Here is a 25431-nt window from a genome sequence, read left to right on the forward strand (position 1 = left end):
TTTCTCTTCAGTTCCCGCCCACAAGTTGTACAGTTCACTTTCAACATAGTATCTAGTGAGTACCACTGCTGCATTAGTTTACCTTAGTCCCTCCATTTCTGTGTTCACCTTCCCATCCCAAAGACAAATGAACAAACAAGACAAATAGGAAAAACAAAACAACAAAGTAAACAAACCTCATATTCCCATTTCCTTGGATGAAGGGCAATTTTAACAGACTAAAAATCTAAAATGTTCGTACCTTTGAAACTCTGCATGTATGCTACAAATATATATTCTGCAAGTACTGGCATAAATATGACAATAGGGATGTTTATTACTATATTTCTAATAATAGGACTAGTTCAAAACATCCACCAATAAAAACATTGCTTAGACTTAATTGTGATTTTGTTATACAGCACACTATGCCATGTAAAAGAATCAGATTTTAAGAGCAAGTTACAAACCTGCATACATAGTATGATTCCATATTTTGCTTAAAAATTGTTTGTGTGTGAGTATATATTAGAATATTTGTAGTCCTCAAGGTTATCTGCCAAAATTAAAAACTGTCTTTTAAAATGACCAAATGAAGACAATTTTACCTTTATTTAATGTATTTTGTAATATTTGGATATTTTGAAAAAAACATTTAAAAAATTTTCTATTTGGCTGAGTGCTGGTGGCTCATGTCTATAATCCTAACTACAGGAGGCTAAGGTCTGAGAATTACAATTCAAAGCCAGCCTTGCAGAAAAATCCATGAGACTGTGAACTCCCAGTTAGTTACCAAAAAAGCCAGAAAGAAGTGGAGCTGTGATAGACACTTAGCCTTGAGCAAAGGAATTCAGGATCAGCACCTAGGCCTTGAGTTGAGCTTAAACCCTAGGGGATACACATATGTGCACAAGACACACACACACACACACACACACACACACACACACACACACACACACACACACACACACACACACACACACACACGAGGTAGTACCCTAGTCTGTGCTAATCTTGGGATTTATCTTCATCTTCTGTACAATCTACACATGCATATTGCATAATTGTCTGTCCTGCCTTCCTTCACTATGTTTTAATATATAAAAACGAAGTGTCCCATTAAGTTCTAACCATTTTCATACATGTATGTTCTTCAAAAATTCTCTCATAGCTTAAAATCTGAAAGGTATCCTCCAGTGGTTTGACTGGCTTGTCATTTTCATCTTCCTTCATGTTTTTTTAAAAAATTAGTTTTAAATATTTTTATTTATGGTAAATTTGAAAGATACTAAATCAGCACAAAAATAGAAAAGTGTATGAAATTATTAAAACATAAAATTCACTTATATCTATCACCCAGCAATAACTAGATTTGTAGACTATTCTACTATAATAGTTTTCATTTAATGGGCAATTAATATATACTTCTAAGACAAGACTTAATATGTTTATATATATATAGTTTTTTGTGTGTGTTGGTACTGGGCTTTGAACTCAGGCCTAGGGTACTGTCCCTTAGCTTTTTTTTGCTCAAGTATAAGCCCTTTTCAACTAGAGCCACAGCTCCACTTCCACCTTCTGGGTGGTTAATTGGAGAGAGTCACAAGGACTTTTGTACTTTTCTTACAGGGCTGGCTTTGAATTGTAATTCCCAGATTTCAGCCCCTTGATAGCTAGGGTTGTATGAGACACTGGCATTCAGCTAGGAACTATTAGTTACTTAGGAAAATTTTTCAAAAGGTCTTGGTAGAATTTACTTTTAGATTTGAACATTATGTGCTAATGAGTTTCTTAATATTTTCCACTCTTCTGAACATCCTTTTTCAAATATATTAAGATTCGTTTTGAGCCATAAATTTCAGGAGCATGATTGATTAATCATGCTTAAAACATTTCCAACAGATACTATCACAAGTTTAGTATTGACCTTACTTCTGGGAGAATGTTTTCAAAGTATTGGTTAATAGACCAAGTTATTTACAGTGAAGGTCCAAAGCAAACATGTTAATGGTTTGTTTTTCAGAATGTCTCCAAATATGATGATTATTTGAAGTTAAGCAACGCTCTGGTATTTGCATCATGTTTTGCTTTTTCGAAAGTCATTTTTTACTCTCCTGTTCACTGTGGACTTTGGTCCAAGCTTAAAAATGGGCTATGTTAAGACATTTCAACTTCCTTATTTTATAAAATATTTGTGTATCCATAAAAGTGAAAAATTTACAGTATAATTTTAGCCAAATTATTCCTATCCCTGATTATTTGTAAATAGAACCTGTATGGTGGCAATCTGCTTAGGTCTTTTATATTAAATTATGCATTCAATGTATTTTAATAGAATGACTTTATAGAGGACGTTACTGATTGGAAGTTGGGTGGGTAGAGAGAATGGAGTGCATGGTCAGTTGGACTTTCATTGTTGTTTTATAGAAAAACTCCAGCCTGGCTTCCATGGCTCAAGCCTGTTTGTAATCCTACCTACTTACGAGGCTGAAATCTGGAGGATAATAGTTTAATGTCAGCCATATGACTCTGTCTTTAATTAATCTGCAAAATACTATATTAGAGGTGTGGCTCAAGTGGTAGAGTGCTAGCTGTGAATGAAAAAGCCTAGTGTAAGTGAGAGTCTCTGAATTTAAGTTCCGGTACTAGCATATAAACAAAAATATTCCACTGGGCTAGGTTAGATATGTGATTTGATTTCCTCTCATGAGTAGCATTTCTTTCATTTCTTAGTCTTTCTTTTTCCTTGCTAGGGATCAAATCAAACCTAGGGTGGAATATGCTAAGCATGTGTACTGCCTGTGAGTAATACTCCGAACTCCTTTTTCCTATGATCAGTTGGCCTTTAAGGTTGTAGGCATTGGAGAAACATTTTGTCTTTCTTTTGTCTTAATCTCTAGGAGTTAACTTCTTCGCAACTGATTTGGGGTGTGAGACTCGCGAGAAGTAAAAGGTTGAGGCTGATATATTTGTCAGACTGAGGCAGTTCTCTGACCCTTCATCTTCCTCACCAGTTTCTTCATCTCATATACCAGGGTGAAATATTGATTATTCTTTGCAAATGTTTGTTTATGGAACTATTTTCCAAATTAAGGAAACTAGTAGATGGTTTAACATTCCTTTCCCATCCTCTTGTCACCTATAGATCTGGAAATGATTCTATAGAAGGAAGTTTTACCATTGATTTTTTTTTTTAGTTGTCAGAATTATCTACAGCAAATACAAAATTTTAATATAGAATAGTGAAGTTTTTCACATTTTTCATTGTTTACCTTGTGAACTGTGTAGACTTTATTTTAATGTTATGCAGGGGTTCTCTCCTTTGTGTGAAAAAAAGCAAATGGGAGAAAAAGAAAAATTTTAACTCATATTACTTTTTATAAATAGTCTTAATCATTTGTATTTAGTCTCATACAGATACAATCTCCAACACTCTCTTCTCCAAAATAGATTCAGGATATTAATTTAAAGGTGAAAATAGTCTGAAATAGAATAAAAGGCACCATGGCTTAGTGATTGATCTGGGTACAAGTTATTCTTTGCTTCATTATTATAAAGGTACCAAAGGAGAAAATAAATGACTCCAGTTAGTATCAGCACCAGCTAGGTAGTATGGGGATTACAGTCATGTGAAGGTTGAATTGTAGGTATGCAATATAAAATATGTATCTTGAGTGTTTTGAATTAGTGTTTTAAATATTCAGATGCTAAGTACTTTTCTCCTTCATTGTCAGCCATAAATTGATGTTTAAACCATGATCTATCTATTCATGACTTGAGGAAAGTTCTTATGTTTTTATTTAGACCAGTGCTGTAACAAACTTTGCACTGTTTTTTTTTTACTTAATAAGTTTTTTTATTGTGAAAATACCGTACAGAGGGGTTACAATTACATGAGCAAGGTAATAAATACATTTCTTATCAAGCACTGTTGCCTCCTCCTTTGTTTTTCCCCTACCATCTCTACCCTCCCATCTCCATGACTACACCCCCTCTCCCCACCAAAGTTGTAAAGTTCATTTTTCAACATAGCATTTTGTACATCTCATTGTTGCAATGGGTCAACCTATATCCCTATTTAAACAATTTGTTTTTTTCCCTTCCCCTCCCCAAAGTATATCAACATCAAATACTGTGAAAACAGGGGTTATACCGTGGGGGAGGGACATACAAAGCAACAAAACAATCACTTTATAAATATGTTAGGAACAATAGCAAGGAAGAAAAAAACCACTTGTGTCCTTATCTTAGGGTTCATTTCACCTTACTCAACTTATCTGACCTTTTCTGCTTGTCTCAGACATAAACTAGTTATCGCAAATAAGGGAAACCATGGGACCTATGTTTCTTTGGGCCTGGCTTACTTCACTTAATATAATTTTTTTCCAAGTCTTTCCATTTCCTCACAAATGGGGCAATGTCATTCTTTCTGATGGAGGCATAGAATTCCATTGTGTATATAGACCACATTTTCTTGATCCAATCATCTACTGAGAGGAAAGAAGGATGGCCAATAGACATGTGAAGAAATGCTCAACCTCTCTAGCCATAAAAGAAATGCAAATCAAAACAACACTGAGATACTACCTCACCCCAGTTAGAATGGCTATAATCAAGCAATCTAATAACAACAGATGCTAGAGGGGATGTGGACAGAAGGGAACCCTACTGCATTGTTGGTGGGGGCGTAAACTTGTTCAACCACTTTGTAGTGTGAAGTTTCCTCCAAAGAGCTTTTCTATGACCCAGCAATCCAACTTTTGGGCATTTACCCAAATGATCACAAACAAGGCCACACTAAAGGTACCAGCATGAGTCTGTTTATTGCAGTATTATTTACCATAGCTAAGATATGGAACCAACCCAGATGTCCCTCAGTAGATGAAACAGCACTGTTTAAAGGGAAATTTTTGTTTTGTGATGGTCCTGAGGCTTGAAATGGGTACCATCCCTAAGCTTTTATGTTAAAGGCTGGTGTTTTACCACTTTGAGCTATGATGCAATTTGTGGCTTTTGGTAGTTAATTGGAGGTAAGAATCTCATGGACTTTTCTGCCAAGGCTGGCTTTGAATCATGATTCTCAGATCTCAGTCTCCTGAGTAGCTAGGAAAACCATTGTGAGCCAGTGATGCCTAGTTAAAGGGAGATATTTTGTTTGGGGGTTTTGATGGGAAAATTAGCAAGATGTCTGCAAACATTTGAGAGTGGTGATGCCGTTCTTGGTAGATAAACTAGTTTGTTGTGTTCAGCTGTTTAGAGTGTCTCTAAACTTTCTATAGGCCTGACTATGGTAAAATCAGAGGACTAAATAAAAACACATGACTTCTGTGTGTTGCTGCTTTCGTACAATTGGACTATACTGTCTCTTGTGTGGATCAGTTTACTTATTGAGATCCTTATAGCACTGCTACTCTTAAGCACTAATCTTAAGTAGCCCCTTCTTTTGCCCTTGGTGCCCGGTCAAACTTGAGCTAGAGACATAGGAACATGAAATAACTTGACCTTTTTCTTCAGAGATTAATTTCTCATGGCACAGTACTCATATGTGTTTTCTCTTACTACAGATTGATTTAACAGAAGATATATATTGTTCTTCTAAAAGGAAAAGAGGATATCTGTAAGTATGTACCCTTTAGAAATTCTAAATTCTTAATTATATTGACTTCCTGAGAAAGCTTAGGAACTATACTAACTGGCATCTGGACTCTTTTTATACTGAAAAACACTACCAATATTTAGGATGATGTTAAAAAGGTAAAATTTGGAAAAGTAAAATGGGAAAACATTTTACCTTATGTAATTTCTAAAATTTAAATAGTTGGGGGTTGGTGGCTCATGCCTAATCCTAGCTACTCCAGAGGATGAGAGATGTAAATCGAGGTTCAAGGCCATCCTGGGCAGGAAAGTCCTTGAGACTCTTATCTCCAATAAACCACTCAGAAAACTGGAAGTGACGCTGTGGCTCAAGTGGTAGAGCACTCGCCTTGAGCTGAATTGCTGAGGGACAGCGTCCAGACCCAGAGTTCAAGCCCCACAACTGACAGAAAAATAAATAAAATAAAATTTAAATAATTGCCACTCATTATAAAAAGGGAAATGGTAATCAAAATCCAAACAAATTCTCTTTGAGTCATAATCAAAAAATGGTGGCCTAGATAGAAATTCCAGTTCTCACTACCTTGGCACATCAGCTGTATGTATTTGATAAACTACTTAGTATCCCATTGCCTCAGTTTCCTCATCTGTAAAGTGGGCTTGATAGCAACCATTCATTATTGAATAGTCATATCTCTAGCAGTTTATGTTTGCCTCAGTAATTTGAAGGTTATTCTATTTCAGTGACTATATCTCAAACTCATTTAAGTATCAGTTTATATTCGCACTGTCTTTCACTGACACATCTACTCAGGAGTATGTAAACATTTTCCTGCTAAGGGCCTTTTGGATATTTTTAATTATTTGCCAGCCATGCAAATTTATCAATATAGGCACATAGGCTTCCCACTGGCAGTAAGTAGGATAAATTTCCGATTCATCATGTGCCAAATAATCTTGAGAGCCTTTAACATCCCATAGCCTTATGTTCCTCAACCTTATTTACATTAAAAAGAAACACCAAAGAGCATTAAAACTAAAAATCATACTATTTGAACCTTGAAAAGATGTAGTCTAGTGGTTCCCAAAGGTTGACTTTCCAACCATGACTGCCTAGTGAAATGCGGAAAAGCAGAATACTAGGTCGTGAAGTTTCTCTTTTTAATACTAAATATTTTCAACTGTATCCTAATTTTGAGGAGATAAATCTACTGTTTATTTTATAAAATGATGGTGAGGGTAAATAGGGCTTTTTAAAAGTTGATACCTGGCTAAAAAAGTGGCAGCTCTGAAATTTGCCCTTCCAGTATTGTAAAAATTTTAATTAGCCTAGGCATCTTAAAATTTGCATCCAGATTTATTTTACAGACAAGAAATCAGACATTGAGGAGCTATTTAATTTGTTCCAGATCTGACAGCCCAGCAGCTTAGGTGCTGTATCTCTTGTATTTCTGGTCTTCTGAGAATTGCTTTTAGTATATACTAGATTATCAGATCAGAAGTTCCAGTAGTTCTTTTGTGCTAATAAGTAATTTTGATTTCCAATTATACATAAATTCAAAGAGGCCAGGGAAAGTGTCTCATGCCTATAATCCTAGCTACTTGGGACGCGAAAATTGGGAGGATTGTAGTTGGAGATCAGCCCAAGTAAAAGATTTGAGAGATTCTATCTTAGTCATTAAGCTCAGCATGGTGATCCTTCTGACTGCATCCTAAAATTTTGCTTATATTCTGCTCACACCTGTCCACTGCTGCTGCAGCCTCCACTCCTGTTTGGAGCAGCCCCAAAGGTCTGTCCCCCCAGTAAAACCTTGAGCCTGTCAGTCACTCATCTCTCATTTCTTACAGTTCTTACCTGTTACCCTGAGCCAACCAGGCAAAGTTGTGAGAGTTTAAAAAAAAAACTAAAGCAAAAAATACCAGGGGCATGGTTTAAGTGGTAGAGCATCTGCCTAGCAAGCAGGAGGCCCTGGATTCAAGCTCCAATACTGCAAAGACAAAATATATGAAGTCAAAAGACTTAACTAGCCAAGTGGCAAAGTCCACTGATTAATCTATATTAGAAGAATTTTAAATATGGCCACAGACTTTGATCAGCAAATTTGATCAGAATTAGTTTTCTCTGAATTAAGCTATATCAATAAGGTTAGCATTTTCTTTGGGAAAAATACAGACTGGAGCCATTGTAAGAGCCTCTGCACTTACTTTCCCACAGAGAATACTACTCTCTCTCTAATACTCACATAGCTACACATACAAATGGATATTTATAATGGCCTTTAGTGATTAGTGTTGGCCAGTCCAGATTGTTGGTCAATCTAGACTGACTAGAAGGTGTGAAAAACTTGAAAGATGAAGAGCAAAAGCCTTGGCAGTACACCTGACCAGTTATGTGAAGGAGTTTGCAGATATTACTTTGTGGTACTTTGGATGTCCTCCATTAGTTGTCATAGCTTTGCTGCTTCAGCTACTCCAAAATGCATCTCAAAATGGAAATACACTCTCCCTTTAAGACCAGTTTTGCCTCACTCACTATAGTGAAGCTTGGGGCCTGTAAACATAAATGAGAAGACAGAGAACCACAGGGAATTTATTTCTGTTCCTAACATGGAAATGTTAACTTTAGTGTGTTTGATTATGTGTAGATTCCTTTTTCTGCAAATATTTTATTAATTTCTGAAACATCAGACATACCAATAATGAAATGTTAAGGATAAAACTGACCTTTTAGAATCATTTCCTATCTTTGGGATATGCCCTTCTCTTAATATATGAAAATTGAGTGTAAATGCTCAGTCTTCAACAGATTTATCAGTCTTTGAGTTCTTTTTATTAGGTTTATTTATAAGATATACTTTATACTTGACCAGATTGAGCTATAAAAGTACAGTTTTACATTAGGGTGCTTAGGCAGCTGAATTATAAGTCTTAGAAGAAATGGCTTAGTCAGGTGCCAATGGCTCCCACCTATAATCCTAGCTACTTGGGAGGCTGAGTCCTGAGGATCAAGTTTCAAAGATAGCCTGCGCAGAAGAGTCCATGAGACTTATCTCCAGTTAACCACCAAAAAGGCAAAAGTGGAATTGTGACTTCAGAATTCATTTGGATTAAATTGTATGCAGTCAATTCCCAGTGTGAGATATCTATGTTTTAACATCCAGTTTCTCTATTAGACACACTTAAAATGAGAACTAGATATATAATCATACACCGTGTATGTAAAGTGTGTAGGCAGGAGCATTTTCTCTTACACCTCAGAATTTCAACATAAAGAGATAGGATCCCAATTGTACCAAGCTATGACCTAGAAAAAACACCTGATGCATGCTGGGGATGTTCTTAAGGCATTGCAAGAGGGAAGGAACTTACACTAGAGCATGAAATAGCACCTTTATCATGGCTGCTGGGGTGTTTTCTTTACTTGGAAAAGCTGGGAAGAGACTGGCAGGATGGCGACTTCAACAGTTAATAGCTCTCCAGGTGATAAACTAAACAGTGTTGATTAACTTTGTGAGAGATACATGCAAGGATCGGTCAGAGTAGTGAGATTATTGAGTGAAAATAACTATGAAAAAGTAGAACATGGTGGTGTAGGACATCTAGAATATATTTATCCTAGGGTTGGTTTTCGTATTTTATTTACAGTACAATTACAGTCAGGTAAGACAGTGAGTGTTTGATATGTGTTTCATGGTAGAATGATCTGACAGCAAGAGATCTTGCTAGCTATTCTTAATGCCTCTAATTTATTAAAATGTTAACATTTGGTAAGTTTAGTACTAAAGTATGAAATTAATTATGTTGTAATGTGTCTCTGTAGTTTGATTTCATTTGCTAAGTGTAACTTATACTTTTTTCCTGTAAAAGAACAGTGTTTGAGCTTGCTCTTGTGTGCTTTGTGTCATTTTAGAAGCTTTTAGTAGTGTGTGAAAGAAAATAGTTTTGATAAAAGCACTCCACCCTGTGTAAGAGTCTCAGTGATGCAACATCTATTTAGAAATATAATCTATTAAACCATAACAGGTACTTATAGCTGTTTAATCCTTTGCAACTTTTATAATCAATTTCTGATTTGATATTTGATAGCTACAACTAATCCTTTTCATAAGGCAGATTATTTGGCACATAAGTTACACTTAATGATGTATGATATGAAAATATTTCAAAAAATAACACTAATGCAGGGAATAAAAGATTTTTCAAAGACATTTAATATTTTCATAAGATCTTAATGAAAATAAAAGCTAGATAAAATTACTCACTACTATGTGTTTCAACTTGGCACATGCAGTCCTTGCTTGGTTCAGTTTATTTGTTCAAACTTGAATAAAAAAACCTTGCTATTAATCTACTTGAATTTTCATTAGTTTTTTCCTTCTCTCTCTTAAATTGGTGGTGTGTCACATGCTTCTGGTGGAGATGCTTTCTTCTTTAAATTCAGACGTTAATCAGTATATAGTGTGTTTTTATTTTTGGCACTAGAGCTTCATGTATCACTAATGCTTTTTGTGTTTAACTATCTCAGGGTGTTTGAAGTAACTGGAATGAAACACTTATCATTAAATTTGATTTCCAAGGAAAATACACCACTGAGCCACCTTCCCAGCCCTCCAAGGAAAATACAGTACAATCTAGTACAATTGTATATGATTCTTTACTAAAACATCCAAGGTCTTTTAGACATGTGACAGAGATCTGTCCTTAGGATGAAGACGTATGAGTCAAAATTCTTGCCAGGATTTCTTCATACATAGTTTGCCACTTTTACCTATTTAGATTATTCCAGGATAACAGACAATAGAAGAAGAATGGGCTTGAAAATTAGGCCTGGGTCCAAATCCCTACTAGCTGTGCTAACCTTGCCAAGTTACTTCAGTCCCTTGTATCTGTAAAATGCGGGCAATACCTTAATGGGGTTTCTGGAAAGGTTAAGCAGAATAATATATGTGAGACTTAGCAAATGCTTAATAGGAAGTTTTTTTTTTTTTTTTTGTTTCAAATTCTTTATTGTGATTAAGTGATTACATAATTTCCCAAATTTCACAGTATTGTGGGATAGTGATGCTTAAAGTCACAAACATATTCTAGCTTTCATGGGGCAAATTGTCTATCGTGGTCTATAACATTTATGAGTTCTATGAGCTTTGACAATACAGTTATTTCTTCCACATTGGGTGATAGATACATTTTCTTTTTTTTCCATAGCGTCAGCTGTTCCCTCTTTCCCACTCATTCCCTCCCTCTCATCGCTGCCATTGAGTTGCTTAGTTCATGTTGATCAATGTCCAATGCAGCTGATGGGTCCCGCTATTGTATGCTTTCCCTTGATTCCCTCTAGTTCTGTGTCCTCCTCATGGTTTCCCTCCAGTGTGCACATATATACCATATATGTGATCAGTAGCATGGAGTCATTTAGTAATGATTCAACCAGATGAGTGGAAGTCCTTTGTTTCTTAAGCCTTGTTAATTTTGTCATATCACCTTACGTTTTGGATTTAACATCCACTTATCAGGGAGACCATGTGCCATTTGTCTCTTTGTTCTTGGCTTGCCTTGCTCAACATGAGTTCTTCTAGCTCCATCCATTTCCCTGCAAGTGCCATTATTTTGTCCTTTCTAATGGCTGCATAATATTCCATTGTGTATAGATACCAAAATTTTTGGTTCCATTTATCTATGGTGGAACATCTGGGTTGTTTCTATATCCTGGCTATTGTGAACAGTACATGTGTCCTTGTATACTGGTCCTGTTGTTCAGGATAGATGCCGAGAGGAGGTATGGCTGGGTCATAAGGGAGGTCAATATTTAGCTTTCTGAGGACCCTACAGACTGCTTTCCAGTGTATTAGGGTTCCTCTTTCTCTGCATCCCCTCCAGCATTTGTTGTTGGCCGACTTTAGGATGTGGGCCATTCTGACTGGGGTAAGGTGGTATCTCAGGGTTGTTTTATTTGCATTTCCTTTACGACCAGAGATGGTGAACATTTCCTCATGCGTGTTTTTTTTTTTTGCCATTTTTATCTCTTCTTCTGAGAAGTCTCTCTTTAGTTCCCTTGCCCATTTAGTAATTGGTTTGTTAGGTTTGGGAGGGATTAGTTTTTTGAGTTCCCTGTATATACTGGATATTTGCCCCTTGTCTGATAATATTGCTGCTAAATATTTTTTCCCAGTTAGTTGATTGTCTTTCTAGCTTGGTTGCTATGACTTTAGCTGTGCAGTCCCATTTTGTCGAGTCTCTCCAATTTGTTGTGACCCCAGGATTCTGTTCAGGAAATTCCTACCTGTGCCTATAAATTCAAGTGTCTTTCCTACTCTGTCCTGCAGTAGTTTCAGAGATTCAGGTTTGATGCTAAGGTCTTTAATCCATTTTGAGATGTAGGAAGGTTTTTTTTTAAATAGTATGTGTAGATTTTATTTAATTCTTTTTTTTTGTTTTTTGGAAGGTTTTTTTTTTTTTTAAATAGTATGTGTAGATTTTATTTAATTCTCTTTTTTTTTTGTTTTTTGGGGGTTTTTTGGTCAGTTGTGGGGCTTGAACCCTGGGCTTGGGCGCTATCCCTGCACTCTTCAGCTCAAGGCCAGTGTTCTACTGCTTGAGCCACAGCACCACTTCCGGTTTTTTTGAGTGGTTTATTGGAGATAAGAGTCTCATGGACTTTCCTGCCCTGGCTGGCTTTGAACCATGATCCTCAGATCTCAGCCTCCTGAGTAGCTAGGATTACAGGTGTGAGCCACCAGTGCCGGCTATTTAATTCTTTTTTAATTATTGTTGTAATGGTGATATATAGAGAGGTTACAGTTATGTCAGATAATGAGTTCATTTCTTTTTTTTTTTAGCAGACAGATCAGATTTATTTGAAAATGAGCAGCAAAGGAAAATAGCAAGATTCTCCATTTATTGAGGGGCTTCAAAGAGGAGTCCATTGGAGTCATCTTGGAGGGTGTTGTTTATAGCACAAGGCTCCTCCCATATCTCCTTGCTTGGACTTGGTGCTGATTGCTTGATGGCTCATGCATGCTCCACTCTGGCTCTTTCTATTGGCTTGTCTTTCTTGTAGAGGAGACTCTTCAGCATTGAGGCACTTGGCCTTCCATTTCACTGGGTGAAACAGTCCATTGGGTGGTATTTGTTGTCATCTATGTTAGGTTTTTAAAAAGAGGTAACCGAGTAAGAACAGCACCACTCACGTGGTATTCAGGTTTATTCATCGTTCCGGCTGGCACCAGGCCATCTTGGTCCTCCACGCGGTGGGGAAAGGCCTGGGAAAGAGATCTGGGAGATCTGGGAAAGAGAAAGAGCTGGGAAAGAAAGAGAGAGCTGGGAAAGAGAGAGAAAAGAGCAGCTAGAGAAGAGAGAAAAGAGATAGAAAAGAAAGCATCTGGGAAAGAGGTGGGAAAGAGCAAGCTAGGAAAGAGAAGAGAAGGAAAGAGCTGAGAAAGAGCTAGAAAAGAGCAGAGAGCGAGTTCATTTCTTTTTGAATAGTGTTTACCTCTTCCCTCGTTTCTCCCAGTTTTTCCCTCCCATCCCACTCTCTGAGATGTATAGTTCATTTTAAACATAGTGCCTAAATGATTATCACGGCAGCATTTATTCACCCTTTGTCCCAACATTTCTGTGCTCTCCTTTATAACTCTCCAGATACACTTACAAACAAGACAAAAGGTAGAGAAAACAAAAACAGCACCAAGAGGAACAAAACCCCTGTTCTTTGCATTTGGGGGAGTTAATTTAGATAAATACCATTTTATATGATCATATGTATATAGCTTTTGAGTCTTTGTGATCCTCTCCTAAGAATATCCTCCTTTGGTCTCACTCTGAATATCTAGAGACCAGTATAATTTATTATGACCAAGTGTATTTTTTGTCTTTTATCATCCAGTGTGTTTACTTTTAGATTTTTTTTTTGCCAATCCTGTGGCTTAAACTCAGGGCCTACACACTATCCCAGAGCTGCTTTTTGCTCAAGGCTAGCACTCTACCACTTGAGCCACAGTGCCTCAATGCCCATGTATAAACAAAGGTATAATAGGCAGAAGGCTTAGCTTGGAACACGGTCAGTCCATTCTCTCAGAGGACTTCTTTTAAACACATGGCCACAAAGTACAAGTAAGTAGGTAGATATAGTGGACTTCTGTGGAGATTCTCTTTGGATTGTGCCTGTTTTCTCTACAAAAAGAGTAAGCCAAGTCATCATTTGAGAATAAGGATGCAGGAGAAGCATTGGTGGTCTGATAAGAGAGAATATGGTAGGAAACTCAGAAGAGAAGGCTAAATAGACTAATTCAGGGAGCTTTCTGGGCAATATGGAAACAAGACACTCAGCATTTCCATGCAGCTTTCCATATATACTTGCATGGGAACAGGTGTAAATTCGGTGGAGAATGAGATTCGATCCAAAATGTAATTTATCTAAGTAAGCAAAGAAAGTAAGATAGTGTCAAGAGAGTTGTAAGTGTATGCCAGGGATGATCACAATGACCTGTGGAATTTAAATGGAGGAAGACTAATGATTCCCCCTATAACACTATGAATTAGATAGTAAAAACAGTATTCATGTTTTATAAAATGACTGACGTAGAGCTCCGAAAGGGGCAAGTCACATCATTTGCTCAATGTCCCACTTGACAGCAGACACTAAAGTTAGAAGTGAGATCCCCTAATTTAGTGTAGCTCACTTTACAACCAGGCATTGGAGATAGATGTTGTCCTCTGTAGACAACACATTGTCCCCTGACTCCCTCATCATTGCCAAAAAGGACTTAAAAACTTTGGGACTGAATGATCCCTCTGGTCTCTCATCATCTGAAGGCTCTTCAAACATTGCCTAGTATTTGTGTGTGTTTATATTTATATTTATACTAACCAATGACACAATAGCAGTCTTTATTCTCCAGGTGCCAAATTATCACACGCATTATCTTTTTATGGTCTAGCATCATTTTAGTAAAATTGCCTGGGTAATCATTCCATATCCTCTTAGAATTATAAAAGTGGAACCGCAGTCACTGCAGAAAGCATTAAGCATTGTACAAGATTTGCTTTTTCTCAGACATATCCTGCACATTTTTGATTCACCCATTTTCTTATACATCTCTTTACCCTGGTGGAACTGTCCTCATTTTCTAGTCTTGTCCTTTCCTTTGTAAAACACACCTGTCCTTTACACCATCACAAATACTGTGATGTTTTATTTTTGTGTAACCATTCTTGACGATTTAATTTACTACACTATCTCTTCCCTCCCCACACCAAACTGCAACAATTTTCTGTTCTTTTGAATACCTTTAGCGTTTTATAGGATATTCCTTATATGCTGCATTATTTATGGCCTAGTCTTTCTGGTTCTACCCTGCATATGAATACATATATGCATGTAAAATAGGACTGAGGATGTATTGTACTCGTTTGTATTTAGTGCTCAGCAGTGTAATCCTCTACAAACTCTTTTTTGTTTGCTTTTTAACTTTTTTTTTGGCAGTCCTGGGGCTTGAACTCAGGGCCTGGCAATGTCCCTGAGCTTCTTTGCTCAAGGGCTAGCACTCTACCAGTGGAGCCACAGCGCCATTTCCTGCTTTTTTTCTGTTTCTGTGGTACTGAGGAATCAAATCCAGGGCTTCGTGCATGCTAGGCAAGCACTGTACCACTAAGCCACATTCCCAGCCCCCAACTTTTTTTTTGGTCGGTCATGGGCCCTGAACTCTGGGCTTGGGTGCTGTCCCTGAGCTCTTCGGCTCAAGGCTATCTCTAGCACTTGAGCCACAGGCCGTTTCCAGCTTTTTCTGCTTATGTGGTGCTAGGTAATTGAACCCAGGGCCTCATTCATGCAAGCCAAGCACTCTACCACTGAGCCACCTTCCCAGCTCCCCCCCCCCCCACACACACAACATTTTTTAAATAAAGGTTTCATTATATAGCCTTGACCTTATGATTCTCCAGCATCAGCCTCTGGCTTACTATGATTACAGGCATGTATTGCCTCACACCACATGTAAACTTTTTCCCACAAATTTTGAAGTTAATTGCTAACATAATGAAATCTTTTTCTGAAATGTATTCATCAGTAAACTGAATGTAACCCCAAACAGCTTTGGGCAAAAAAGATTTCAAGATGATAGGCGAAACTGGGCAGAGATGAAACTGGTTTGTCTAAAAGAGCTATTGATCCTCAATGTATGATCTGTAACTCTTTGCTTCTCTGTATGATAAAGGATCAGACAGTATAGTATTTCAAATATTTATTTGAACTGGAGGCTCTAAGGAGTCCCTTCAGGAGCTGTATCAACCTTCCCTCTACTAGAAGAACTTTGCTTTTTATTTTTATCTATATTTGTATTGTCACCTCCATATACAATTTTATTTAGCTGGGTGACCCATGATTCCCTCATCACTGCCAAAAGGATTTGAAAACTTTGGAACTAAATGATCCCCCTGGTCTCCTATCATCTGAAGGCTTTTCAAGCATTGCCTAGCATTTCTGTGTGTTTATGTTTATATTTATACTAAATAATGATGATTATGTACAAGGTATTTATTTTTCTTACTCAAAGACTTAAAGCAAATACACATAAAAGATTAAATATATACAACATGAATGACTAAAAATACAATGCAGTTTAAATTCAATTAAATTATATATAGCCTTTAAGGGGCTGTTTTCTATCTGTATGTATTTCTTACTCCCAAGCTTGACAATTTCTACTTTGATGGCGTGACTCCATAGGGCCATTTTATAAATTAGAATACATGCTTTTTATATTCTAATATTATTCCTGAATATTTATATGTTTAAGTAAAAAATGTAATGAAATTATTTTAAATTATGTATGTAGCTTATCTGTTACTGTCTGTTAGGGCTTATTAAATGCCATTACGAAATCTCTGTCATAAGAAAAAGTTCTCAACCCTGAGCATACTTGTCTGTGCTCTACAGTTAAGTGCCCAGACACTTAGAAATGACAGTTATATAATAAAGTATCCTAATAGATGGTAGATATTAATGTAGGAAATTAGGGAAAGGGCTGGGCGCTGGTGGCTCACGCCTGTAATCCTAGCTACTCAGGAGGCTGAGATCTGAGGATCGCGGTTCAAAGCCAGCCCGGGCAGGAGAAACCGTGAGACTCCTATCTCCAATAAACCACCAGAAAACTGGAAGTGGCGCTGTAGCTCAAGTGGTAGAGCGCTCGCCTTGAGCTGAAGAGCTGAGGGACAGCGCCCAGGCCCAGAGTTCAAGCCCCAGGACCGACAAAAAAAAAAAAAAAAAAAAAAAAAAAAAAAAAAAAAAAAGAAATTAGGGAAAGGAAAGATTATTGTGGACCTAGATTATCATAAAAATGCTGATGGGAAACAAGACTGTTAGAGAGGAAGATCTTGTGTTATTGAAGCCTGGACACCAAGACACTTGTCATACCTTATCTTGAAGAAATAATGACCAGGCTTATGAGAGAGACTGAGAAAGCAGTTTTTAAGTGTAGTGAAAGGAATGAGAATCTTGTGGAGGGGATGAATTTGTTTAAAGTATACTGTGTGTATGTTTGGAAATATTGGGGTGAAATACTCCTTCATACTCTAAATGTGTGTTAATTGAAAAACATATTTAAAGATATTTAAAAGTAAACAAAAAGAAGGAAGGCCCAGCATATAATAAAGGGCCCAAGGAATTCATGTGGGGCAGAAATTCTTAGTTCATTGTTGGTGTCACCTATTAGCGTTCATAAATATGTTTCTAGAAACTCATGAATCCCCTGGAATTGAGTTTATCATTTTGATTGTTACTACAGGGAATTAGGTTAATGATTCTCATTGCATTCTGAAAAGGATCAATTTCTCTAATAAGAGGGTAGAGCTAATAATACAGTCTGATCTGGACTCATACAGATGATTTCAGAGGCAGTGAATGGCAGGATGGCACTAAAGCTCAGTGGCTGTCTGGTTATTTGCTTGTTTTTCCACACCCAGCTGAAAGACATTGAATGGAGACTGAGGCAGGAGTATGTTACCCTTTTGTAGTAATTAGGGTAAAAATAAACAGCAAGCTTGGTTCAGTTAATTGTTTCTGAGAGTCAAAAAAGGATAGAGTTCAGTTTAATCTTGTCAAGGTGAACTGATATATTAATTTTATAGCTGGAATATGCTGCCATTCCCACACACAAAAATCTTTCTCAATGGAAGGCAGATTCCCAGAGAGAAAGAGTTCTGAGACTATTTCTGCAACTCCTTTCCAGTGGCACTGTTTTTCTGACCTTAAGTGGCCCCCATTTTTCTGCCTAATCAAATAAAAATTACTTTGCATGACTTGTCAGTTTCTGCACTCCCATAGACTCTAGCCAACATACACCCAAAGCCCATTCATTTTGTCCTCTGTATCTTCTTGTGATTTCCCAGCCTGGACCATTCTCCATTTTTCCTTTAGTCCAGATGCTTGACATAAGGTCCAGCTTCAATCTAATGTCCACAAAGCTCTTTCTAGTTACTCTTGGTCATTTTGCATCCATTGCTTGTGCTGCACACCACAGCCTTCAATTAGGCTTTTCATTGGAAGTGACTCATTCAGGGCTCACCTTGGGCATGGATTTCCAGGGAAGCTTCTGGATGGGACATACCTGACCCTTGCTTCAATGAGAGCAAGTCCACTTGATATGCACTCAGTCTGTGAGAATTTTTATTAGAGAAGATGTTTTATTGGGCACCTCCCATCCTGCCCAAGTTTGAATAGCAACTGAGCCAATCTTAGGTGCTAATTGCTTTTGATATGCTACTTGTAGCAGGGAGAGACCAGGACTTCATAGAATTTAAGCTGTTTGCCACTCTTTCCATGCAACTGGTACAATTTTGAGCCCAACATTGACCCTAGCAAAATTTCTTTTTTTTAATTGTTTTTTATTGTGAAAATACTGTACAGAGGAGTTACAGTTACATGAACAAGGTAATAAGTAAATTTCTTATCCAGCATTGTTGCCTCCTCCTTTGTTTTGCCCTCACCATCCCTTCCCTCCCACCTCCTCAGCTACTCCCTCCCACCCCCTACCCTCGCCTAAATTGTAAAGTTTGTTTTTCAACATAGCGTCTTGTCATTGTCCCTTGCAAAATTTCTGTGCAATCAGATCACTGCTACTTAGAGACTACAATGTAGTAGTCAACATTACCTAACAACCTTTAAATAACACAGAATAAGGTTTCTCATTGCTCTTTGAGAATTAAACCTAATCTGATAGTGTTCCCCTTCCCTTCAATAGTTTGGATACAAAAACCAATCCAATTTGAAGCTATCTTGTTTACATATACGAATTTGAGTGAAACTTCATTATTGTCATATTTTACATTCCCAGAGTTTGGCTCTGCTTAGATATCCTATTTATTCATTTATCTAGGCATTAACGAGAGTACTAGCTGCTTGACTTACAGAATGATGAACAGGCTACGAATAAACTTCAAAACCCAGAAATAAAATCAAATTCAGAGTTAGTACACTAAAAATTATTATGAGGGCTTCAAATGATAATGTTTGAGTCTTTCATACCAGTTATTTCAGCTTTCTGTATCAATTATATAAACTAATAAAGACCTGAGTATTTAAATGAATTGTGCTATCAACTTGTTAATACTCTTGTTTTGTTTTTTTTTTCCTGCTCTCTCTGCCTGGTTCATTGTGTTCATCTACAGGTGTTATTTTATTGTCAGCTTCCAAAGATTACTAACTTTCACTTTATCACTAAAATTCAACTGCCTTGGCTCTACTGCTCCTCTCATTGCTGCTTCCATTATTGCCTTCTTCAGCAAAATAAGGCTCTCAGAAGCCAAAGAGTAACAAAAAATAAGCGCCATTGTAGACACCACCCACCATGAAACTTAAACTAAATGTGCTCACCATTATTTTGCTTCCTGTCCACTTGTTAATAACAATATACAGTGCCCTTATATTTATTCCATGGTATTTTCTTACCAATGCCAAGAAGAAAAACGCTATGGCAAAGAGAATAAAAGCTAAGCCCACTTCAGACAAACCCGGAAGTCCATATCGCTCTGTTACACACTTCGACTCACTAGCTGTCATAGACATCCCTGGAGCAGACACCCTGGATAAATTATTTGACCATGCTGTATCCAAGTTTGGGAAGAAGGACAGCCTTGGCACCAGGGAAATCCTGAGTGAAGAAAACGAAATGCAGCCAAATGGAAAGGTTTTTAAGAAGGTAAAAATATTGTGCATTATTACTTTTTTAAAAGGATGAAAGTACATATTACTTTGTTATAAATGAACTGCATTTAGCAGTTGTATGTGTAGCGGATTGAGTGCTTGATTCCCTGCACCTCAAAAAAAAAAATTCAGTACAATTTAGGAATGCTGGCATTCTATTATAGTGCTATGTAATGAATTCTCAGACAGTGTTCATAGCATTTAGGTACTCCAGGGGCCTTTTTAGACTTGTGTATTAATTACCTATTTGGATAAATATACTAATATTAGGGAATGTCTCACTTTTACAGTTAATCCTTGGGAACTATAAATGGATAAATTATCTCGAAGTAAATCGCAGAGTGAGTAACTTTGGTAGTGGACTCACTGCATTGGGACTGAAACCAAAGAACACCATTGCCATTTTCTGTGAGACCAGGGCTGAATGGATGATCGCAGCTCAGACCTGTTTCAAGTTCAACTTTCCACGTAAGTGCCTTGTGGTTTCAAACAACTTTGATTACACATGGAATTTTGGTTTAAGATGCTTCCATTTTCAAAGCAGATGTTCCAGGCTGTATATAACTCAGCAGTAAAATACTCCCCTAGCATGTATCAGGTTGTAACTTCGATCTTCAGCACTGTAAAAATAAAAGAAATGAAAACAAACAAAAAAACTTTGCAGAAATCTAGGTGTAATTTAGACAATATTCTGCATGAATTCCATCTCTAAAATAGAATGCAACAGTGTGACTAATAGACATCCAGTAACTCCTATTAGAGTTAGTAACTTTGGGCTGGGAAGGTGGCTCAGTGGTAGAGCGCTTGCCTTGCATGCCTGAGGCCCTGGGTTTGATTCCTCAGCACCACAGGAGCAAAAAGAAGAAAGCCAGAAGTGGTGCTGTGGCTCAAGTGGTAGAGCTCTAGCCTTGAGCTAAAGAGCTGAGGGACAGTGCCCAGGCCCAGAGTTCAGGCCCCACGACCGGACCCCCCCCCCAAAAAAAAAATTCAATACATATGTTTTCTAGTAAGCATTTATAATTTACTTGTTTATTTTCTACTACATAGTTGTGACTTTATATGCCACACTTGGCAAAGAAGCAGTGGTCCATGGGCTAAATGAATCTGAAGCTTCTTATCTGATTACTAGTGTTGAACTTTTGGAAAGTAAACTTAAGGTAAGTATGAAGTTTTATTTTAAACTTAAAGTTATTTTTGACTAATATATAAAACCTAATATGCATATGAGTGGGGAACCATGTCATATTTCTACATACATACATACACACACATTGCACAATATTTAAATCATGATAAATATACCTGTTCTCTTCATTTATCACTTGTTTTTTTCATATTTTTTTATCATGAAAATACTGTACAGAGGGGTTACAATTACATGGGCAAGATAATGAGTACATTTCTTATCAAGCATTGTAGCCTCCTCCGTTGTTTCCCCTTCCCATCCCTTCCCATCTCACCCCCCCCTCACGTAGTCCTCCCCCCCCCCCCACCACCAAAGTTGTAAAGTTCGTTTTGGAGATAACCACTTGTATGTCTCATTGTTGCAATTGGTCCACCTGTATCCCTACTTAAACAGTTTGTTCTTTCCCTCCCCCTCCACAAATATACTGACATCAAATACAGTGAAAACAGGGGTTATACCATGGGGGAGGGACATACAAAGCAACAAAGAAATAATATTATAAATGTGTTAGAAACAATCGCCTGAAAGAAAAAAAAACATTTGAATACATATCTTAGGGTTCATTTCCCTAACATCAACTTATCTGACCTTTTCTGCTTGACTCAGACATATACTAGTTATTTCAAATAAGGGAAACCATGGGACCTATGTTTCTTTATCATTAACCCCTAAAGAAATTTAAAGCTATCAATATTTTTTTTCTTCTTCATTTTTGTGCTTGTATTGGAAATGGACCTCAAAGCCTCTCACTCTGCTTTGGCTTTTCACTCACAGCTGGTGCTCTACCATTTGAACCACACTTCTAGTTCCAGCCTTTTCTAGTTAATTGGAGATAGCAGTCTCTTGAATTTGTCTGCCTGGGCTGGCTTCAAACTGTGATTATCATATCTCAGTCATCTGAATAGCTAGATTACAGGTATGAGCCACTGGTGCCCATCTCTTCTAGGTTTTTGAAATATACAGTCCATTATTATTATCTATAGTCAGTCTTCTAGTAGGACATTTGAATTTCTTGCTCCTCCTCTATCTAACTGTAACTTAGTTCCTTCTGATCAACCTGGCCCATTCCTCCTCCCCTGTTCTCTCCCTGGCCTCTGGTCACTGTCAACTTGTTTTTTAAATTTTATTTTATTGTAAAGATGCTGTACAGAGGAGTTATAGTTACAGGAGTAAGGCAATGAGTACATTTCTCGTCGAGCATTGTTTCGCCCTCCCTTGTTGTTCTCCCCCTATCCCCTGCCTCTCTCACTCTTCCCCACTTCCAAGTTGTAAAGTTCATTTCCAATATATTGTCTTGTGGGTATCACGCTGTCAACTTCTGTAAGATCAACTTTTTAGATTCCTTTGAGGTCTTGTGTCTTCTTATTACCTTCTTATTCCTGGCTTGTTTTCCCATGATCATCTTTAGTTCCAATTATATTATTACAATTGACAGATTTCATTCTTATTAAATCACTGTGTACCACACTTCTTTTATTCAATACTGAGTTGATAGATACTCCAGTTCTTGGCTATTGTGAATAACATTGTAACAAATATGAGAGTGTTAAGGTCTCTTCTGCATACTGACAATTTATTTTATGTATATACCCAGCAGTGGGATTTCTGAATTATGTGGTACTTCTGTTTTTAAGTTTTTGCAGAAGATCTATAGTTGCTATACTCATTTAGTTTACAGGAACTCATTTGTCACACTTGTATTTTTAGCCTTCTTAATATTCTCCTGGAGTGAGATGTTCTCAACGTGATTTTGATTTGCATTGCTCTGATGATTAATAATGTTGACATTTTATTATGCTTGTTAGTCATTTGTTTTCTTTGAGAAATATGTATTTAGATACATTGCTCAATTTTAATTGAGTTATTTGTTTATTGCTACTGGCCTGGACTGTGCTCTCCCTGCTTATGATTCCCATGTAGCTGACATGACAGACTAGTGCCACAGAACCCAGTTTTTGTTGGTTGTTAATGGGGGCTTTGTGAACTTTCTGCCAGGGCTAACCTTGAATTGTAATCCTTGTCATCATAGCTTCGTGAATAACTATGATTACAGCTGTGAGCTGTTGTGCATAAATAATACCATACTGTTTGGATTACTGCAATTTGTAGAGTATTTTGATGTCATATGGTTTGTTTTCTGCTTTATTCATTTTGTGCAAAATTACTTTTGAGTATCCAATATTTATTTTTTTTAACTATAATATTGTGACAGAAATTGCGCTGAATCTGTAGATTGCTTTCAGTAGAACAGACATTCTTCTAACCATTGTACAGGAGTGTCTTTACATTTGTTTTGTCCTCTTCAGTTTCTTTCATCAATGTTTTATAATCTCCATTGTAGAGATCTTTTACCTTTCCAGTTAAATTTGTTCCTAGACACTTAAATTTTTGGTAATCACTGTCCTTTTTTTTTCTTTTTGAGATAATTTATTCTTGGTATATCCAAATGCTGCTGGTTTTTTTTAAAATGTTGATGTATATATCTACACTGTTGTGGAATTATTAGCTTGCTGGCTAATTAGAGACATGTGTCCCCCAGACTTTGTTGGCGGGGCTGACTTTGAACTGTGATCCTTAGAATCTCAGCCTACTGAGTAGCTAGGATTACAGGTGTGAGCCATTGGCTCTCAGCCCTGGGCTTTTCTTTATGGGAGACTTTTGGTTATTGATTCAATATTACTACTTGTTCATTTTTCTATTTCTTTATGATTCAGTCTTGTTAAGGCATATGCATCCAGGAATTTGCCCTTCTAGTCTACCAAACTTGTTGGTTTACAGTTGTTCATAATAACCTCTAACGATCTTTTGTATTTCTGTGGTATCAGTTGTAATACCAGCCTTTATATCTCTGATTTTGCTTATTCAATTCTTTTGCTTAATCCATATAAGTTTATATATTTTGTTTATCTTTTTGAATAGTGAGTTCATTTCTTGTTGGTCTTTTGAATTTTTTTGTCTCTTATTACATTTATTTCTGCTCTAGCTTTTATTGTTTCTTTGTAGTAATTTTGGGGTTTGATTTTGTTTTTCTATTTCTTTGGGATGAATTAGTTATTTTATTTTTCTTTGAGCTCTTTCTGCCTCATGAACTGAAAGGAAACTTGCACATGAGAGATAAGTGTTACCTGCCACTGTGATAGACCTCAAACCCTTCCTTTTTTTTCTTGTGCTAGTACTAGGGCTTTAACACAGGACCTCATGATCTTGCTTAGCTTTTTTCTACTACTTGAGCTACACCTCCACCTCTTGCTTTTTGCCTGGGCTGGCTTCAAACCTCGATTCCCAGATCTGAGACGCTTGAATAGCTAGGATTATAGGTGTGAGCCACTAGTACCTGGCTTTCTTTTTTGATATAGACATTGATTGCTATAAACCTCTCTCTTAGTTCTGCTTTACAGCATCCCAAAGGTCTTAGTATCATGTTTACATTTTCATTTGTTTCAAGAATTAAAAAAATTGCTTTCTTCCTGTCTTGATCCATTGTTTAAGAGTAAGCTGTTCAATTTTCATGTATTTATGTAGTTTACAAAACTTTACTTGCTATTCTAGTTTAATTGTCTTATGGCAAGAAAAGATAATTATATTTCAATGTAAAAATGTCTTTGGTTATAATTGGAGTTTGAACTCATGCTTAAACTAGGCAAGTGTTGTATCACTTGAAGCCATGTTCTAGGGTCTTCTGATCTTGCAGCAGGACTAGCCTCCTACCTTTTGTATAGCTAGGATTATAGGAAGGGGCTACCCTGTCTTGCTTGTTCTTTGTGATAATGCCCTGGTACTATATTGCCATGGATGGTCTCCACTTTCCTAGTACCTCTCATGTAGCTGGGATTGCAGGAATGAGCAATGGTTCCTAGCCTGAATTTCTAAAATTTTTATGAGACTTGCTTTTTGGAGAATGTTTCATGTGCTAATGAGAAAATAAGTGTATTTGCCAGCGATTGAATTCAAAGTTCTGTGCCCATTAGGCTAATTGTTGTAGGGCATAATTTAACTCTGCTCTGTTTTTTGGGTTTTTATCTGGAGATATGTCCACTGCTACAATGTGAGCTATTAAGGTTCTCAACGCTTATTGAATCTATTTCTCTTGATCTATTAACTCTTGCTTTATATATTTAGATGTGCCAGTATTGCATACATATATACTTACAATTGTTTCCTCTTGCTGAATCAAATCCTTTCTCGTAACTGCCCTACTTTTCTCTTCATTGATTTTGATTAATTTTTTTTCTCTGAGATATTTATGGCTACCTCTGCTGTGTTTTGGATTCCATCTTCATTGGATCCATCTTATTCTATCCCTTCATGTTCAGTCAATTAGTGTCATTTGAGATGAAGTGAGATTTTGTAAGCAACATATAGTTAGGTGTTGTCTTTTAAACCCATTCAGTCGTTCTATATCTTTTAATTGGAAGATTCATTCCATTTACATTTGATTATAAGTCTTGCTGCCGTTTTGAGACTTGTTTTC

At 37.0% G+C, this 25431-nt stretch overlaps 1 protein-coding gene across 13 annotated transcripts in view; it reads left to right on the forward strand.

Annotated features, from left to right (window-relative positions):
• The window catches only part of Acsl4 (acyl-CoA synthetase long chain family member 4), a 91740-nt gene that overhangs the window by 36357 nt on the left and 29952 nt on the right, over window positions 1–25431 (forward strand). For 4 of the 13 annotated variants that reach the window (XM_070039913.1, XM_070039916.1, XM_070039914.1 and 1 more), the window contains 4 exons: window positions 5547–5599; window positions 19240–19769; window positions 20065–20242; window positions 20822–20931. In XM_070039913.1, coding sequence (XP_069896014.1) covers window positions 19419–19769; window positions 20065–20242; window positions 20822–20931 — 639 coding nt within the window. In that variant the 5' untranslated portion in view covers window positions 5547–5599; window positions 19240–19418. Of the gene's footprint in view, window positions 1–5546; window positions 5604–19239; window positions 19770–20064; window positions 20243–20821; window positions 20932–25431 lie in introns of all 13 variants that reach the window. The other 9 variants (XM_070039919.1, XM_070039922.1, XM_070039924.1 and 6 more) reach the window with 4 other exon arrangements.

The sequence above is a fragment of the Dipodomys merriami genome, unplaced genomic scaffold (genome assembly GCF_024711535.1).
Source record: "Dipodomys merriami isolate MVZ:Mamm:240054 unplaced genomic scaffold, mDipMer1.0.p SCAF_3, whole genome shotgun sequence".
Lineage (NCBI taxonomy): Eukaryota > Metazoa > Chordata > Mammalia > Rodentia > Heteromyidae > Dipodomys > Dipodomys merriami.